The sequence below is a fragment of the Sciurus vulgaris genome (assembly GCF_902686455.1).
Source record: "Sciurus vulgaris genome assembly, chromosome: 2".
NCBI lineage: Eukaryota > Metazoa > Chordata > Mammalia > Rodentia > Sciuridae > Sciurus > Sciurus vulgaris.
Window position 1 is genome coordinate 81,393,785 of NC_136462.1, and position 14,437 is coordinate 81,408,221.

At 36.5% G+C, this 14,437-nt stretch overlaps 2 protein-coding genes across 2 annotated transcripts; both read left to right on the forward strand.

The window, feature by feature from the left end:
• Window positions 1–2,089: 2,089 nt before the first annotated feature.
• On the forward strand, window positions 2,090–3,030 carry LOC306653384 (olfactory receptor 4Q3-like; the record flags this gene model as incomplete). The annotated part of the gene is given in 2 exon segments (XM_079126388.1): window positions 2,090–3,005; window positions 3,008–3,030. Coding segments are annotated over 2 exon segments (939 nt in total).
• A 10,108-nt stretch (window positions 3,031–13,138) lies between these two features.
• Window positions 13,139–14,205, forward strand: LOC306655302 (olfactory receptor 4S2-like; the record flags this gene model as incomplete). Its single annotated transcript, XM_079129682.1, has 1 exon — window positions 13,139–14,205. The coding sequence occupies exon 1, from the start codon at window positions 13,267–13,269 to the stop codon at window positions 14,203–14,205; it is 939 nt and encodes a 312-aa protein (XP_078985808.1). The 5' UTR covers window positions 13,139–13,266.
• Between the last annotated feature and the right edge of the window lie 232 nt (window positions 14,206–14,437).

Sequence of the window (14,437 nt, forward strand, 5' to 3'; positions counted from 1 at the left end):
TTGGCAAGGAAAATGTTTCTAAATTGAATTTATTTCTTAGCTGATATATAAACATAAAAATTGTATATATTAATGGAATAACACACAATGCTTTGATACATGTATGCACTGTGAAATGCTCAAGTTAGGTTAAATATGTATCTGTCTTCTCAAACATTTATCATTTTTTTAGGATGCAAACCTTCAAAATTCTTTCTTCTACTACTTTGAAATGTTGTTATCCACAGGAATAGCACATCTTGCCTAATTTTTATCTTATGTAATTGTAAAATTTTGAAATCACTATTAATCAAAAATCTTTAAATATCTATTTAAAGTACCAAATATTTATAGTACTGAAATCCCCTGATATTAAATAAGACTAAAGAAGTAGGTCATAAATTAGGGTTTAAAGATGATTTGTAGTAATTTGGGTATGCTTTGTATACTTTCTCTTGTTTAATCCACCTTTCTGATTTGTTTAATTTTGATCTTGTCCACTTAAATAAAAACTTATCTTTCTTTCAATATGTTCTGTGGCAATAACAAGGGTACAATACATCTTTCATGAGCTATGTTTTCACATTAAGAAGCAATCACAGTTTTTTTCTCAATCATATTCTAAGACTAAGTAACAGAATGTTCTGGATTATGCTTTTCCACCTTTTTTTTTTTCTGGTATACAGAAATCTATTTGCAATCTTTTAAAATTTGTTAGACTTTTTCCAGTTTCCACAAGATAATATTTAAAATGAGACCCAGAGTTCCAATGAGAATTTGATCCCTATTAAGTGAACATTTTAGAACACTAGAAAGAACATCATAATACCTTTTCCTCATGGAAAATTTAGAATCCTTGTGCTATCTGAGGAGTATTGGTAAATTCCCAATATAGCACAGCTCTGGGATATATGACAACAAATAGTTTCCTATCCTGTAGTTTTTGCTTTATTTTCCAATTGGTTCCAGAAAGAAAAGTTGTTCCTTCCATTAATTATAAAATTAGAGAGTTAGATGAACCTGGACACCTGGCTTCATAGGCAGGTGAAGAGGATGGCCAAAAAAAAAAAAAAAAAAAATTGTGACAGAGGCATCCAAAAGTTGCTTGGGCTCAAATCTTTCTCACACCTGCTTGTCTTGAACTAACGCCTCAGAGAAGGACATTATTGAGAACACTTCTTGTCATTAATACTTTTCTTTTAGGAATTTATGTTCTTTATCGTCTGTGCAAATCTCTGACACCAAGTATAATGCTTTTATCAAATATCTTTCTCTGAATAACTTGAGAGAACTAACTACAACATGGAATAGGTAACTAGATACAGAAAAGTACAAGTCTTATTTTATATTTTGCCTAGAGCTGGTTGTAGACAGACTATTGTTTAATTTAAAACTCTTAATTACTTCAGCGGAAAAAAATGTGTCAATGTTCCCTGAGTTTTTATTTGTAATTCAAGATATTCCCACCCAATATTGGGCCTGAGTGTGAATGTAGAGAATGAGAAAATGGACAAAATGATGTTTTAGTGTATCCTTTACTTTCTTATGTGTAAAGAATTGTTGAAGAGTCTAGAAAACCTGATGCTGATTCTTCTTACTATCTTTTTGTATAATGGGCCATGGTGCCCTTCTGTGCACGCCTCATTGTTATGGATTATTGCCTTGGTACCTTTTCTCAATGATGAGTGTCTTCTAGTCATTACCTTACTTACCCTGAGTTGGATACTTCCCTAAGCTTTAAAGATAAATATTTTCATTCTTCTGACCCTGTCTCTACAAACTCCCCAATCTCTGTAGCCTGGAATAATAATAATGATAGTAATAAATATGAAGAACACGGACTCCTTTTTCATTCCTTCCTAATTGATTCACGTTTCATAGAATAAACATTTACAGTAAGTGCTAACCTTTGCACAACATAGACATTCATTGTTGACAAAGCTCTCCCTTTGATTTGGTCAGTCATTGAACTTCCGTTATGCAGTAAGCACTGTGGTATAGATATAAAGATGAATAAAAAATTTTCTTCATTTTTTCCTTTTGTCTAATTTAAATTTTCTTGTTTCAACCCAGTTCTTCTTTCTTTAGGTCTTTTGGTACTCTTGGCTTGATGAAAAAAGGAAATGACTCTAGAGTGACAGAATTTGTACTTCTGGGTCTGTCATCCTCCTGGGAGCTACAGCTATTTATCTTCTTAATATTTTTGTTGCTCTATGTTGCAATTGTCCTGGGAAACCTGTTGATAGTGGTAACAGTGCGAGCTGATGCTCACCTGCTCCAATCTCCTATGTACTACTTCTTGGGCCATCTGTCATTCATTGACCTGTGCCTGAGCTGCGTTACTGTGCCCAAGATGTTAGGGGATTTCCTACAGCAGAACAAGACCATCGGTTTTTTAGGATGTGTGGCCCAGATCTACTTCCTGCACTTTTTGGGAGCCAGTGAGATGTTTCTGCTGACAGTTATGGCCTATGATAGGTATGTTGCCATATGCAATCCTTTGCACTACCTGACCATCATGAACCGCCAGCTGTGTCTTCAGTTGGTTTTTGCTTGCTGGTGTGGGGGTTTCATCCACTCTATCACACAGGTCATTCTGGTCATCCAGCTACCTTTCTGTGGCCCCAATGAACTGGATAACTTCTACTGTGATGTTCCCCAGGTCATCAAGCTGGCCTGCATGGACACCTATGTGGTAGAGGTGCTGATGGTCTCCAACAGTGGACTGCTGTCTCTCGTCTGCTTTTTGGTCTTGATCTTTTCTTATGCTATCATCCTGATCACCCTGAGGACTCGCTTCCGCCAAGGCAGGAGCAAGGCACTGTCTACCTGTGCCTCCCACCTAACAGTGGTCAGCCTGATCTTTGTACCATGTGTATTCATCTACTTGAGGCCTTTCTGCAGCTTCTCTGTGGATAAAGTATTCTCTGTGTTTTACACAGTGATCACACCTATGTTGAATCCACTCATCTACACTCTCAGAAATGCTGATATGAAGATAGCTATGAAGAAGCTGAGAAAAAAGCACATGGCATCCTGTTGCCCTGTTAAAAGATAAGCAGGAAGAGGTGACTTAGAAAACAGTTTTTTGTGGGACTCTCTTACCTTATTCTGTACATGTATGAAAACAATTCTGGTGACTTCAGTGTAAGACAAGGTATCATAGAATTATAATGAATCCCTCTTGATAAGAGTTGGGAGAAGTGGTGGCTGTAAATATGAAGCAGGGAACCCAGGATTATTTACTGGCTGACAAATGATGGAGGTTAATTGAATGAGAGGGTCAGAGGAACCGTCTATCATTCTGTCTACAAGTCTTTACTTTATTCAATTCATTTTACTATGTCTCTACTCCAGTGAAAGAAGACATTACATCTTCTTTTGTGTCCTACTTCTACAGGGTTTAAAGAGTCCTAGTGTGAGATCTGCCTGACATTTCATCACAATCTTTTTTGAGTCAGTGCGAATTCCATTTTTCCTTGTTCTAACAAAGCTTGTAAACAATGTTGAACTCCCCATACATTAGAGTTTACCAAGGAACTGTGTTCCATACTGTGCCAAATTTTAAAAATAAGGTCAGATGACTCAGGTGAATGGACATGTGCTCTTCATCATGTTTGGGAGTGAAGGAAAGAGGCCTGGGAATGCTGGGGTCATGAAAGCCATCCCTGTGCTGCTGCAGAGAATTCTCTGGAAGAGGCATCTCTTTTTCACTCTGAGTTTTTCTTTACGTGAAATTATAGTGGGGTCAACTTGATGAACTTCGTAATATTTGAGAGCTCTGGGCTCTAAAGAAAAAGAAAAATAAATGACCTATTGTTTAAAGCATTCTCCCTGTCCTGAGGTGCTCATGGTCATGACTCCTGGGTCACGCATGTGCTCTGAGGAATAGACAATATCACTGAACTTCACTTTTACCCATGAACTCAGAGTCGTAAGCCACTTGCCCAAATTGCTTAGAAAAAAATGCAATTAACCAAGAAAGTTAGTAATTTTAGACAATTGAGCTAATTTTTTTTCTCCTCAGAAAAATGCATTTATCCAGATTTTTGGACTAATTTCTTGATTTCTACTATATCTGTATAGGAGCACCAGAACTAGACAATCCCTGAAAAAAGGTTCACTTAATGTTTATGTTCAAAGTTATCTATTTGTGATGGAAGGCTCCTTGCAACTTTTATGACTATGGAAAGATATTTATTCTATGCTGAATATAAAGATAATGATAAAATTTTTGCAATATTTTTATATTTTCTCACTTTATTCCCTAATCAATTGCTATGGAGAATTTTTCAGATTACTTAGTTGAAAAATGTACCTAAAAAAGAAATATCTGAAATTCCAACAATTACTAGGATTTTCTAGCTAATTTGCAATATTCTTGGACATGTAAAAGCTATTTTTGTATTGGAACAAATCAAGTCTTTTCAGTTTTTGTGCTGAAACTTTCTGTTTAAGAAACAGTGTATGAATATATTTATGTATATGAGTTTTGATACAGAAGAATTCTTCACAGACCAGGATCATGATGACCACTTGGAAATTTCAGCACAGGCCAGGTGAGGGCATCCCTGGCAGAACACCTGCCCCTCTTTCTGCTTTACTACACTCAACATTTCAACAGAAGTTCTTTGCCTACAATGAACACCCTGAAGAGCAGAGGAACACCCTGAAGATAATATCCCGAAGAGTGGGAAACTGTGAGCCAGAGAGTACTGTGTGGGTTGACAGAGAGATTTAAGTGGTGCTGTGGATCAGCCAGGCGCACTGTAAAGACACGAAGCTTCAGTCTCTCTGAATCAAGGTGACTTTATCATCCCTCTTTCCTGATGTTCCTCTTTCACAGCAAAATTGGGGTCTTGTGAAATCATTTTAAATGTCTTGTTGATATCTGGGGTTGGCAGCATTATATTCAGAAAAGCAAGAACTTCACATATTCTCTTTTGCAGTTTCAATCTTCAAATATTTGCTTAACCAATGATCTATGTTAAAATTCTTCTTATTAATAAATAAATAGTTCGCACTTTTTAGACTGCACATGATTGGTAGTGTCTGGGTGTCCAATGCAGTGGTTTTCTGCTCAGATCATGGCCATCTTCCAGGGGTTACATGAGCCTCTTCTATGGGTCTGTTGTGATAGTGGATCATACCACTTGTGTGTGTATCCCTAGACCAGGCGGTTGAAGGACACTGTGTAAAGTGTGTGGCAGGGCGTGGACATCTGGGTTGCAGGATCCACATTAATACCTGAGAGGCTTCTTGTGATAAGTTGGGAACCAGGAGAAACGGTGGGCTGGAGGCTTTGTTCACATGGCCACATTTGGTGCAGGAAATTTAAGGATGTTGAGAATTTTAAACTGGAAAATGATCCTCCAGTAATTATGAAAGTATGAGATGATAGTTAAATTTTGTTAACTTGATTTGAAACTTTCAGATATATATTACTTGGGGTCCTCTTGCCCTGTGTTCCATAGATATTTTGTGTGGGTCTGCCTCTTTTTTCCAGCTTTTATGACCCTCTGGTTTACTAAAATAGCTAAAAGGAAACAAAGTCAAGTCTAACTTAGGAAATCATGAGAGAATTATTGATTTCATATTTCCAAGATGCATCATGGGAAGTAAGACTGTCCACATTTATAGTCTTATCTCAAAAGTACATGCGTTGGGTGGGGGTTGTAGCTCAGTGGTAGAGTACTTGCCTAGCATGTGTGAGGCCCTGGGCTCAATCCCTAGTATCACATGCACACACACACACAAAATCAGATTAAAAACTTAAATATAGTATGTAATATAATTATGTGATATATACTCTAATTATACAATGAGAAGATAATAAAGCATATTTAAGTTCTAGGTTATGATTTACTACCTATTAGCACCTGAGTCATCTTCATTGAAATATTTATAGAATTGAAAACTTGAGACTTAATGGGTTAATAATTTATTATTATGGGTTAATAACTCATTATTAACTGGTTATCCTTTCATTAAATTTACAGCCATTTGCTATGTGTCTGGAAATGTGGTACGCACCTTGAGTCTTCCCCCAAGGATTGACAGATCACCCAAATATCAATTATAGAATCTCTCAATATCCAACAAGGGTGGTAACATGGCCCTCCAAAAGAAGATGTGAGCCCAGATGATGGGAATGAGTAGAACAGGGAGGTTCATTGTACAAATTCCAAAGTCCAATGACCATCTTGGGCTCCAGCTTCACCCCTTTACCAGAGGACCAGTGACTTAACCTCTCAGCATCCCTTTGTTTATACAACAAAGAGAACAAGAGCATCTACCTCAAAGGGCTCTCAGAAAATGGGACAAAAAAATACTTTGGTAAAGTTCTAATAAAAGTATATGATATGGTCAGAATTTGATAACTGACGGATTATGTTACTATTATTACTTATTGTTCTAGCAAATTAAAAGGGAAGCAGGCCAAAAGAATAGTAGAGTTGTTAGATTCTAGAGAACCACAAGGCAGAAAGATGAACTTGATCCAGGTCACTGCTATGTGACAACAAAATTCCTAACATTCCCCTAGTCATATTGAAGCAATCTTGACACAGGAAATTTAGGATAGGTGATACACGTGCCCTCAAAATTATGTTTAAAAAGTCACATTTTAAGTGCTTTTAAAATGTTCTGGTTAATAATACACTTCCGAGGTTTTTATGCAATCATTTCTCAATTTAAATAATAAAAAATTAGAACAGTTTGAGATTTACAGAAAAGTTGCAAAGATAGTACAGAGTGTCTATATACCTCAGGCCATTTCTCCTCTTGTCTTACCTTATTATGTCATATTTGTCATAGCTAATGAATCAATATTGATGATTATTATTAACTAAACTCCACCCTTTATTTAGATTTTATTTTAATATTTTGCTTAATGAATAGGCATCCTCGAACTATTCATTTTTGACATATTATCATGCCATTCACTGAAGTATGTGACACTGTTCATCTCAAAAGAAATTTGAGAGGAGAAATCTGATAAAAACAAAACTGCCACAAGTAGGTATGTCCCTGTTTAAACAAGACCTCTATTTGTAACTTAGTCCTAGAGGAATAAAATGTTAACAACAAATGGCACTCTTTTTTTGTGGTAACATGGTAATCATTTTTTGCCTCAGAAAATCACTCTAACCAAAGTAAATGCTATATTTGTTATGACTATATCATTCAGACATTTTTTGGTCAACTTTTAGACTTCGCCTGAAAGTTCATGTTGTGATTTAGTGATGAACTTTATGTTAAATTTCAAAAGTATAATCCTCAACTCCTGACAAGCCCCTTTGACATAAATCCCTTAGAAACACATTCGTAATAATAGGACCAAGGCAATGTCTTGTAGGTGACTGCAGCAAAATTTTAAATAGGGTAAAATATTTTATAGTTTAATAAGCAAATAAACTATTCTGTGATTGGGTTAGTGATGACACTAAGCATTATCCTTTTCCTGCTCTATCCCAACTTTGAGTTGTTTATGCAAAACTGTGGGAATTGCCTATTTATTAACTAGTTACTTGTCAGGCAGCCTTCAACATAGTTTTGCAAGAAGTTATTTAGTGGAGATCACACTTGCACTTTCTCTGCCTAACAATAATCTCTAGGTGCCACCCAACCACTTGCTCAGCAATTCCCTCAGGGTTCTGATGGTACATAAAAATTGCTGAGAAGTTTCTTCCTCTGGGCAGCCAGGAACACAGAAGGAAGCTCCTGTGGATAAGAACACCAGAAGCCATGGCATGGATGGAAACTCACAAAATTTTATGAGAGAGAGATAGAGATAGAGAGAGAGAGAGAGAGAGAGAGAGAGAGAGAGAGAGAGAGAGAGAGAGAGAGAGTAGAGTGAAGGAACCCGGGATCTTAGGCTGTAGGAATGGACGCAGGCATATTCCCAAAAGAAGCATCATTTGATGATTATTGTACAGATCTCCACCTTTTTGTGTGAATATTCACATTTTTATCTCAAAAAACTTTTTTTTGATCTGAGATCTCAGGTTGTTGAATCTGTATTGTGGACCACACCCAAGAAGGCAGCCAGAGTGAGCTTCCATCTGCAGTGACCCCTTAACTGTGGGTGAAAGAGGCAAGGGCAATTTTCATTGATTCAAATTACATTCAAGGACGAAGAGAAATCTCAAAACTCTTTGCTTGCTTTTCAATATCCGTTCTAGTAATTCTACTAAGTAATTCTACTTAGTAACTCTGGAAATAGTTTATATTACAGTTCAAAGGGCAAATTAATATTATTTCAGTTGGAATTTTGTCCCAGTTTTACCAAGAACAGTGAAACCTAGGTAATTCAATTTCCTCTCTGTGCTTCATTTATTTTACCAGTCATTAAATGAGTGGAATAAAATCAAGTGATCTCTAAGATTCTTTTTATCTATATAAGTATGTGACTTACATAATCTATGTCCTAGTCAGAGGATTTGGGGAGGTCATTTAAAGGTATTATTCTAATATGAATGGGTTTATATCAGGTATTGAGTTTTATTTATCCTTTCATGTTTCACATTTCAATACCAGGCAATAGAGAATATGCTCAATACATATTTGTTAGGTGAAAGGATAAATTAATATTGGTGCTGCATAAAACAGAATATCAATGAGATGATACCTTTTTTTTTTAAAAATCTGCTTGTTCAAGTTATTATTCCTTACCTTTTAGTTCCATACAATTAATAGTTTTCTCAACTGTGAAGCATGAGAGGAACAGGTTATGATTGATTGATAGTAAATTAATATTGAGTGCCCAGAGATATGAAAACAGACACATGGGTCATCATGTCTAGTGAAGGATGTTGAAGTCAAGGACACTATTGCTCAATGTGCTTTACATCAGGTGGAGCTTGCTGTTAGGAAGAGATTCAGAATGCTTGCTCTGTCTTTTGTAACTCATCCACTGGAGGAACTAAGACTAAATCTTTTTCTCAGAGGATTTCAGAAGATGTCCTTCCTCCTTTGCTCCCTTTCTCCCTTCCTCCCTCTCTCTCTCTTTTTTCTTTCTTTCTTTCTTTCTTTCTTTCTTTCTTTCTTTCTTTCTTTCTTTCTTTCTTTCTTTCTTTCTTTCTTTCTTTCTTTCTCTCTCTGTCTCTCTCTGTCTCTCTCTCTCTCTCTCTCTCTCTTCTTTTCCTTTTTCTTTCTTTTGTTCTTTCTCACATTCTATTTTAAATAATTTAGGCAAGCTCATGGAATTTAGAGGAGCAAACTTGTTTCTTTAACACACAGATTCCATTATAACTGGTATACATTCTCTGGCTTTGTCCTAGAGAGATCACATTTGACCTAAGCACCTAGACAAGTCAGTGGAAATGATCAGTTCCATACAGGTGGTGGCACAGAATTCAGATATCTGCTACTGATGATCCTGAAATGCCAGCACTAAAGCAATAATGATTAGATTTGCATGTCACTTTTATGTGCCTTGTCTAATTTGATGCTTACCATGATGCTTACCATGGGCGGCGTTATTTCACAGAGAAGCACTCTGTAATTGACAGAAGTTAATAAAATTGTGTTAAAGTTACAAAGCCTGAAAGAAGAGATGGAGCCATGAGTCTAACCCATTTGTTCTCTTTTTAAATCATGTGTTCTTTCTCACAATGAGGATAGTAGGAAGATTCTGAACTCTAGACTTTGATTAATTTATGACCTGATGAAGGAGATCCTAGATAAAGCTGAGTTCCTACCAAGCAGGAAGATTAAAGTGCCTTCAAATCATCTTCGGATATCTTTGCTTGAACTTTTAAAGAAAGCTATATAGGAATATGAATTATATTTCCTATTGCTCCACTCAAAGGAATATATGTGCCTTTGAATATTATATATTCAAAGGAATAAATAATATTCCTGTGACAGGAATTAGGTGATGAATATGGTGAGGAGGTTAGTGTACTGAGATCACTGCTATTGGGCCTCCCATTCTCCCTCCAGTCACCATGTTCTCCAGTAGCTAAGATGTGGAAAATGATGACATATTCACTCAAAGCACAGCATGTATGTTAGTGCTTTATTTGTGATATATATTTACTTCTTACAGCACTTTATGTGACATGTAGTGTTCTTACTCATGATTTCCCCTGTGTGTGTGTGTGTGTGTGCGTGTGCGTGCTGGGAATCGAACACTAGCTTTTGCACATGTTGGGCAAATGCTTTACCACTGAGCTACACCCCTAGCCTACATTACACTCTGGAGAAAAACTGAAGCAAAGGGAAGTTAAGTAACTTACCAAAAGCTATACCATCAGCAAGAGGTAGACCTGGAATTTGAACCTTGGCAAAGGCAAACTGAGTTCCAGGTGTCCTCATTTTTACTTCCTCTTTTTAGATTGGTCCTTTTTAGTTAAACATCACCGTAGACTCCATTTTGAAGGCATCCTCTTTTTAGCTTTTCTCCACCACTTCCCATTCCAGTTGCCCTTTTGCTGTGATATGATCTTTATGGACAGATTTCAAACTCCTCAATTTAACTCATGAGAACCTTTATGATCTGGTCAGATCTTCTTTTCAGTCTCATCTCCAGACACTTCCTTGTGTGGATTCTGTTCTGAGTCAGATCAAGCTGGTTGGCATCCTCCAGGGAAGTTGTCATGATTCGCACTTCACATACACTGTTCACATACACTGGAATGTCCCTCCTGCCCTGTCCACTCTTCTGTGCCCACATTCTCAAACCGCTCTGAACTCTCTTCATCATTAAGTCAACTCTAACACATTTTTCATTCCACTTAGCATGACCTCTTCTGGAAAGGCAACCCCAGCTCTCCCGGGCTACCTTATCCCTTATCACTGACAACCGTGATAGTTTACCTGTGGACCTCCTCCATTTGATTGGGAACACATGTCAAATGAAATAATCTGGATTAACAAGCAGGATCACATCACTTGCTATTGGATCTCCACTGTAAGTTTACTTTGAGAAAATGTGGGCACAAACTTTGCATGCTATAATGATATTGCCAGTTGCAACTGTGTTCTTGTCTCTAAATAGTGTATTATAGTTAAAAACCCAAACTCTTCACAATTAGCACAATATTCTTTGGAGTATTGGAAAAGGTTTAAGACTTTCAAACAAGAGAAAATATTTGGTAGCTTGGATAACATCAGACCTAGCACATATGAAGTTGTTAAGAAAATAAATTTAAAAGTTCTATTACATAGGTTTAAATACCAACACTGCCAACTGCTTGCTCTATGAATCTGGGCATATTTCTTACACTCTTTGTGCTTCAGTTTCCTTATTTTTGAAAGGGGTAATACTGAAAATACTGATGTACTCTTTTAATAAGATTGTTATAGGAATTAAATGGTTATATAGAAAACAGTTAAAATTATATCTGGCACATAGTAATCACAACTTAAGTGTTTTCTATTTACCTAAACATTCTTTTTTAATCTTTATGATTTTCCTGTTGGTGATGACTAAGAAAAATTTTCCTCTTCTGGTATGGTGTACGAAATATTCAAAGAATTCAGAGATATGAAATGTATTCTACAACTGAAGGACTTTGCACTATAAAAGAACAACTGAATTTTTAAATTCAGTTTTTCTTATGACAGTATCTATCTATCTATCATCTATTTAATATTTCTATGATTTATTAAAGGGATGTGCCTTATGTGCATCTCTGACCATTATGTTGGACGATTTACCAAATTTCTTTATCCTTTGGTGCTTTATTTTGTAAAATGCAGATAATAAAATTATGATGTTGTTATGAGGATGAGGTAACATCATCAGGAGTTTAGCACAAAAGCCTGCATATAGAAGAGTGTTCAGTAAACGTTGACCAGTATTCATAGTATCCCCAAGAGAGGAAGATACTATAGTTCATTATTTCAGGAATAAAGTTATATAAAAATTTTAATACTTTCTAGTGTTGCCTAACTTTTTAATAATAACTGAACAGGTCAAATTCTACTTATAGAGATCCTACTTTATAGATTCAAATTATAAAGAAAAATAATAAATACAAAGAAGTTACACTGATGATTTCATTTAATTCTGAAATGATAATTTCATCATTCATCTTTTATGGATGAGCAAACAGATTCAGAGAAGATAGATTTTTATCCAGAGTAATCCAGTTGATGGAGAGATCCCAACTTAAACACCCCTCAGCTCCTGGACAGTGTTCTTTCCACTTTCCATGCTGAAAAGTTATATTCTTAGCAAAGACAGAGAATAGCTAGTAGTTTGCAATATATCATAAAAAGTCATTTTTATTTTGAAGAACTTCTTTAGATTTTGTCTCATGATCTGTCTCTTTTAATAGTTCTTTTCTGATTATTCTTATTTAATACTTTTATCGGAATGCCTTAAGCACTCCATATACACTTTATAAAATGGTATTGGACACTAATTTTTTTAATCACCATTTAAGTATTATCTTTATGGAAACTTTTATTCCTAATTCTTATGTATGATTACATGGACAGAGTTATCTGGGTCTTTTTCAAGTCGTAGGGCTTGAGAATGATATAAACCTCAACATTTTAAAACTTTTCCATGCTTTAGAGAAGCATAGGACAAAATATTTCTCCATATAAGTTAACCACTCCTCATGTGCCCCCTACTGGCAAGTGAAGAACTTTTCACGTGCAGGTCGAAGGTTAGACTCACACTCCCCCAATGCTGACTTACAAGCAGGAGTTGTTTGTAAGCAAGAGGCCACTGTCTGTGTTGTTCTCAGACATTAAAAATAACTTAACTTTTAATTACATTGAAACTTTAAATCCAATTTAAAAGCTGTAAATGGAGTTGTCTTTTCTTGATTAAATAAACTGTTACTTTTTTAACATTTACCTATATTATATTAAAAATATTTGTCCAGAATTTTAGACATGAGATCTCAGATTCTGACTTTTTGTTTTTATCTAAGGTCTCAAAACTTATTTTATCCACTTAATAAATAATTTAAGTTTTTTCATTCCAAAGAGAATCCTTGAGGAGAAGGGAGAGAGGGAGATGACAGGGTAGGTAAGAAGCAAAGTGGAGGAAGAGAGAAGGAAAGGGGAGGTGTATTCTTGTTTGAGAGAAACTCAAAATGGAAAACTAAATGGAACAAAATGTTCAGTGTGAGTCAATAAAATTAATGAGAAAAGCATACATAAACCATGTTCAAAAAATATAAAGAATTGTCTCTTCCTTATGTAGCATTACTTAGATATTTTCATGCAATTGTTCCTATTACATTTGCCCATGTTTACCGTGCTTATAACTTGTGTTTATTTTTTTAGTGAACCAGAGCCAATCCCAGTTCTGCCTGGGGCCCCATGGAAGTAGTCAACAATGTCACTGAGTTTATATTCCTGGGACTTTCCCAAGATCCTGGGATGCAATTGATACTCTTTGCCGTATTCCTTTTCTTCTACATCGTGATCATGGTGGGAAACTTACTCATTTTGCTTACAGTTTTTTCTGATCCCCGGCTGCACACACCCATGTATTTCTTCCTCAGTAATCTGTCCTTCGTGGATATTGCCTATTCCTCAGCCACAGCTCCCAAAATGATTGCAGACTTTGTTTCTGACAAAAAGACCATTTCCTACTGGGGCTGTGTAACTCAGATGTTTACCTTCCACTTTTTTGGTTGTGCTGAGATTTTTGTTTTGACCGTCATGGCTTTTGATCGTTATGCTGCCATCTGTCACCCCCTCCGCTATACTACCATCATGAGCACCAACGTTTGCACCCTGTTGGCATCACTGTCCTGGTTGGGGGCCCTGGGTCATTCTTTTGTCCAGACTCTACTGACCTTTCAGCTGCCCTTCTGCAAGGCTCAGGTCATTGACCACTACTTTTGTGATGTCCACCCGGTACTAAAACTTGCCTGTGCTGATACAACCCTGGTCAATATGTTGGTGGTGGCCAACAGTGGTCTCATCTCTCTGGGGTGTTTCCTCATTCTTCTGACCTCCTACACAGTCATTCTATTTGGTCTTCGAAAACGGTCTGCAGAGAGTCGGCGCAAAGCTCTCTCTACCTGTGGATCTCACCTGACAGTAGTAACTTTCTTCTTTGTTCCTTGTATCTTTATTTATCTCCGCCCATCCACTACTTTTCCACTGGATAAGGCTGTGTCTGTGTTTTATACCACCATCACCCCGATGCTAAACCCACTCATCTATACTCTGAGGAATGGAGATGTGAAGAATGCCATGAAGCGTCTGTGGAGCCACAAGTTTTCTTTAAAGGAGAAGCAGAAGAGATAGTTTGTCAGAATTGCAAACTCAGAGAATTAGCTGGTACCTTCAGTGGTCCCTAATTTTTCAAAAATTTTAATGATAGTCCCTGAAACTGTCTTGCATCCAACAGAGAATTGCTTGAATTTACTTCACCGTGGGTTAAACTTAAACTTGTCCACACAGGCAAGGTCTACCCTCTTTTTTCTATAGTGGAAAACCTCCTCAGTATTTCCTTTCCCTGCCTCAAATCACTTTCATT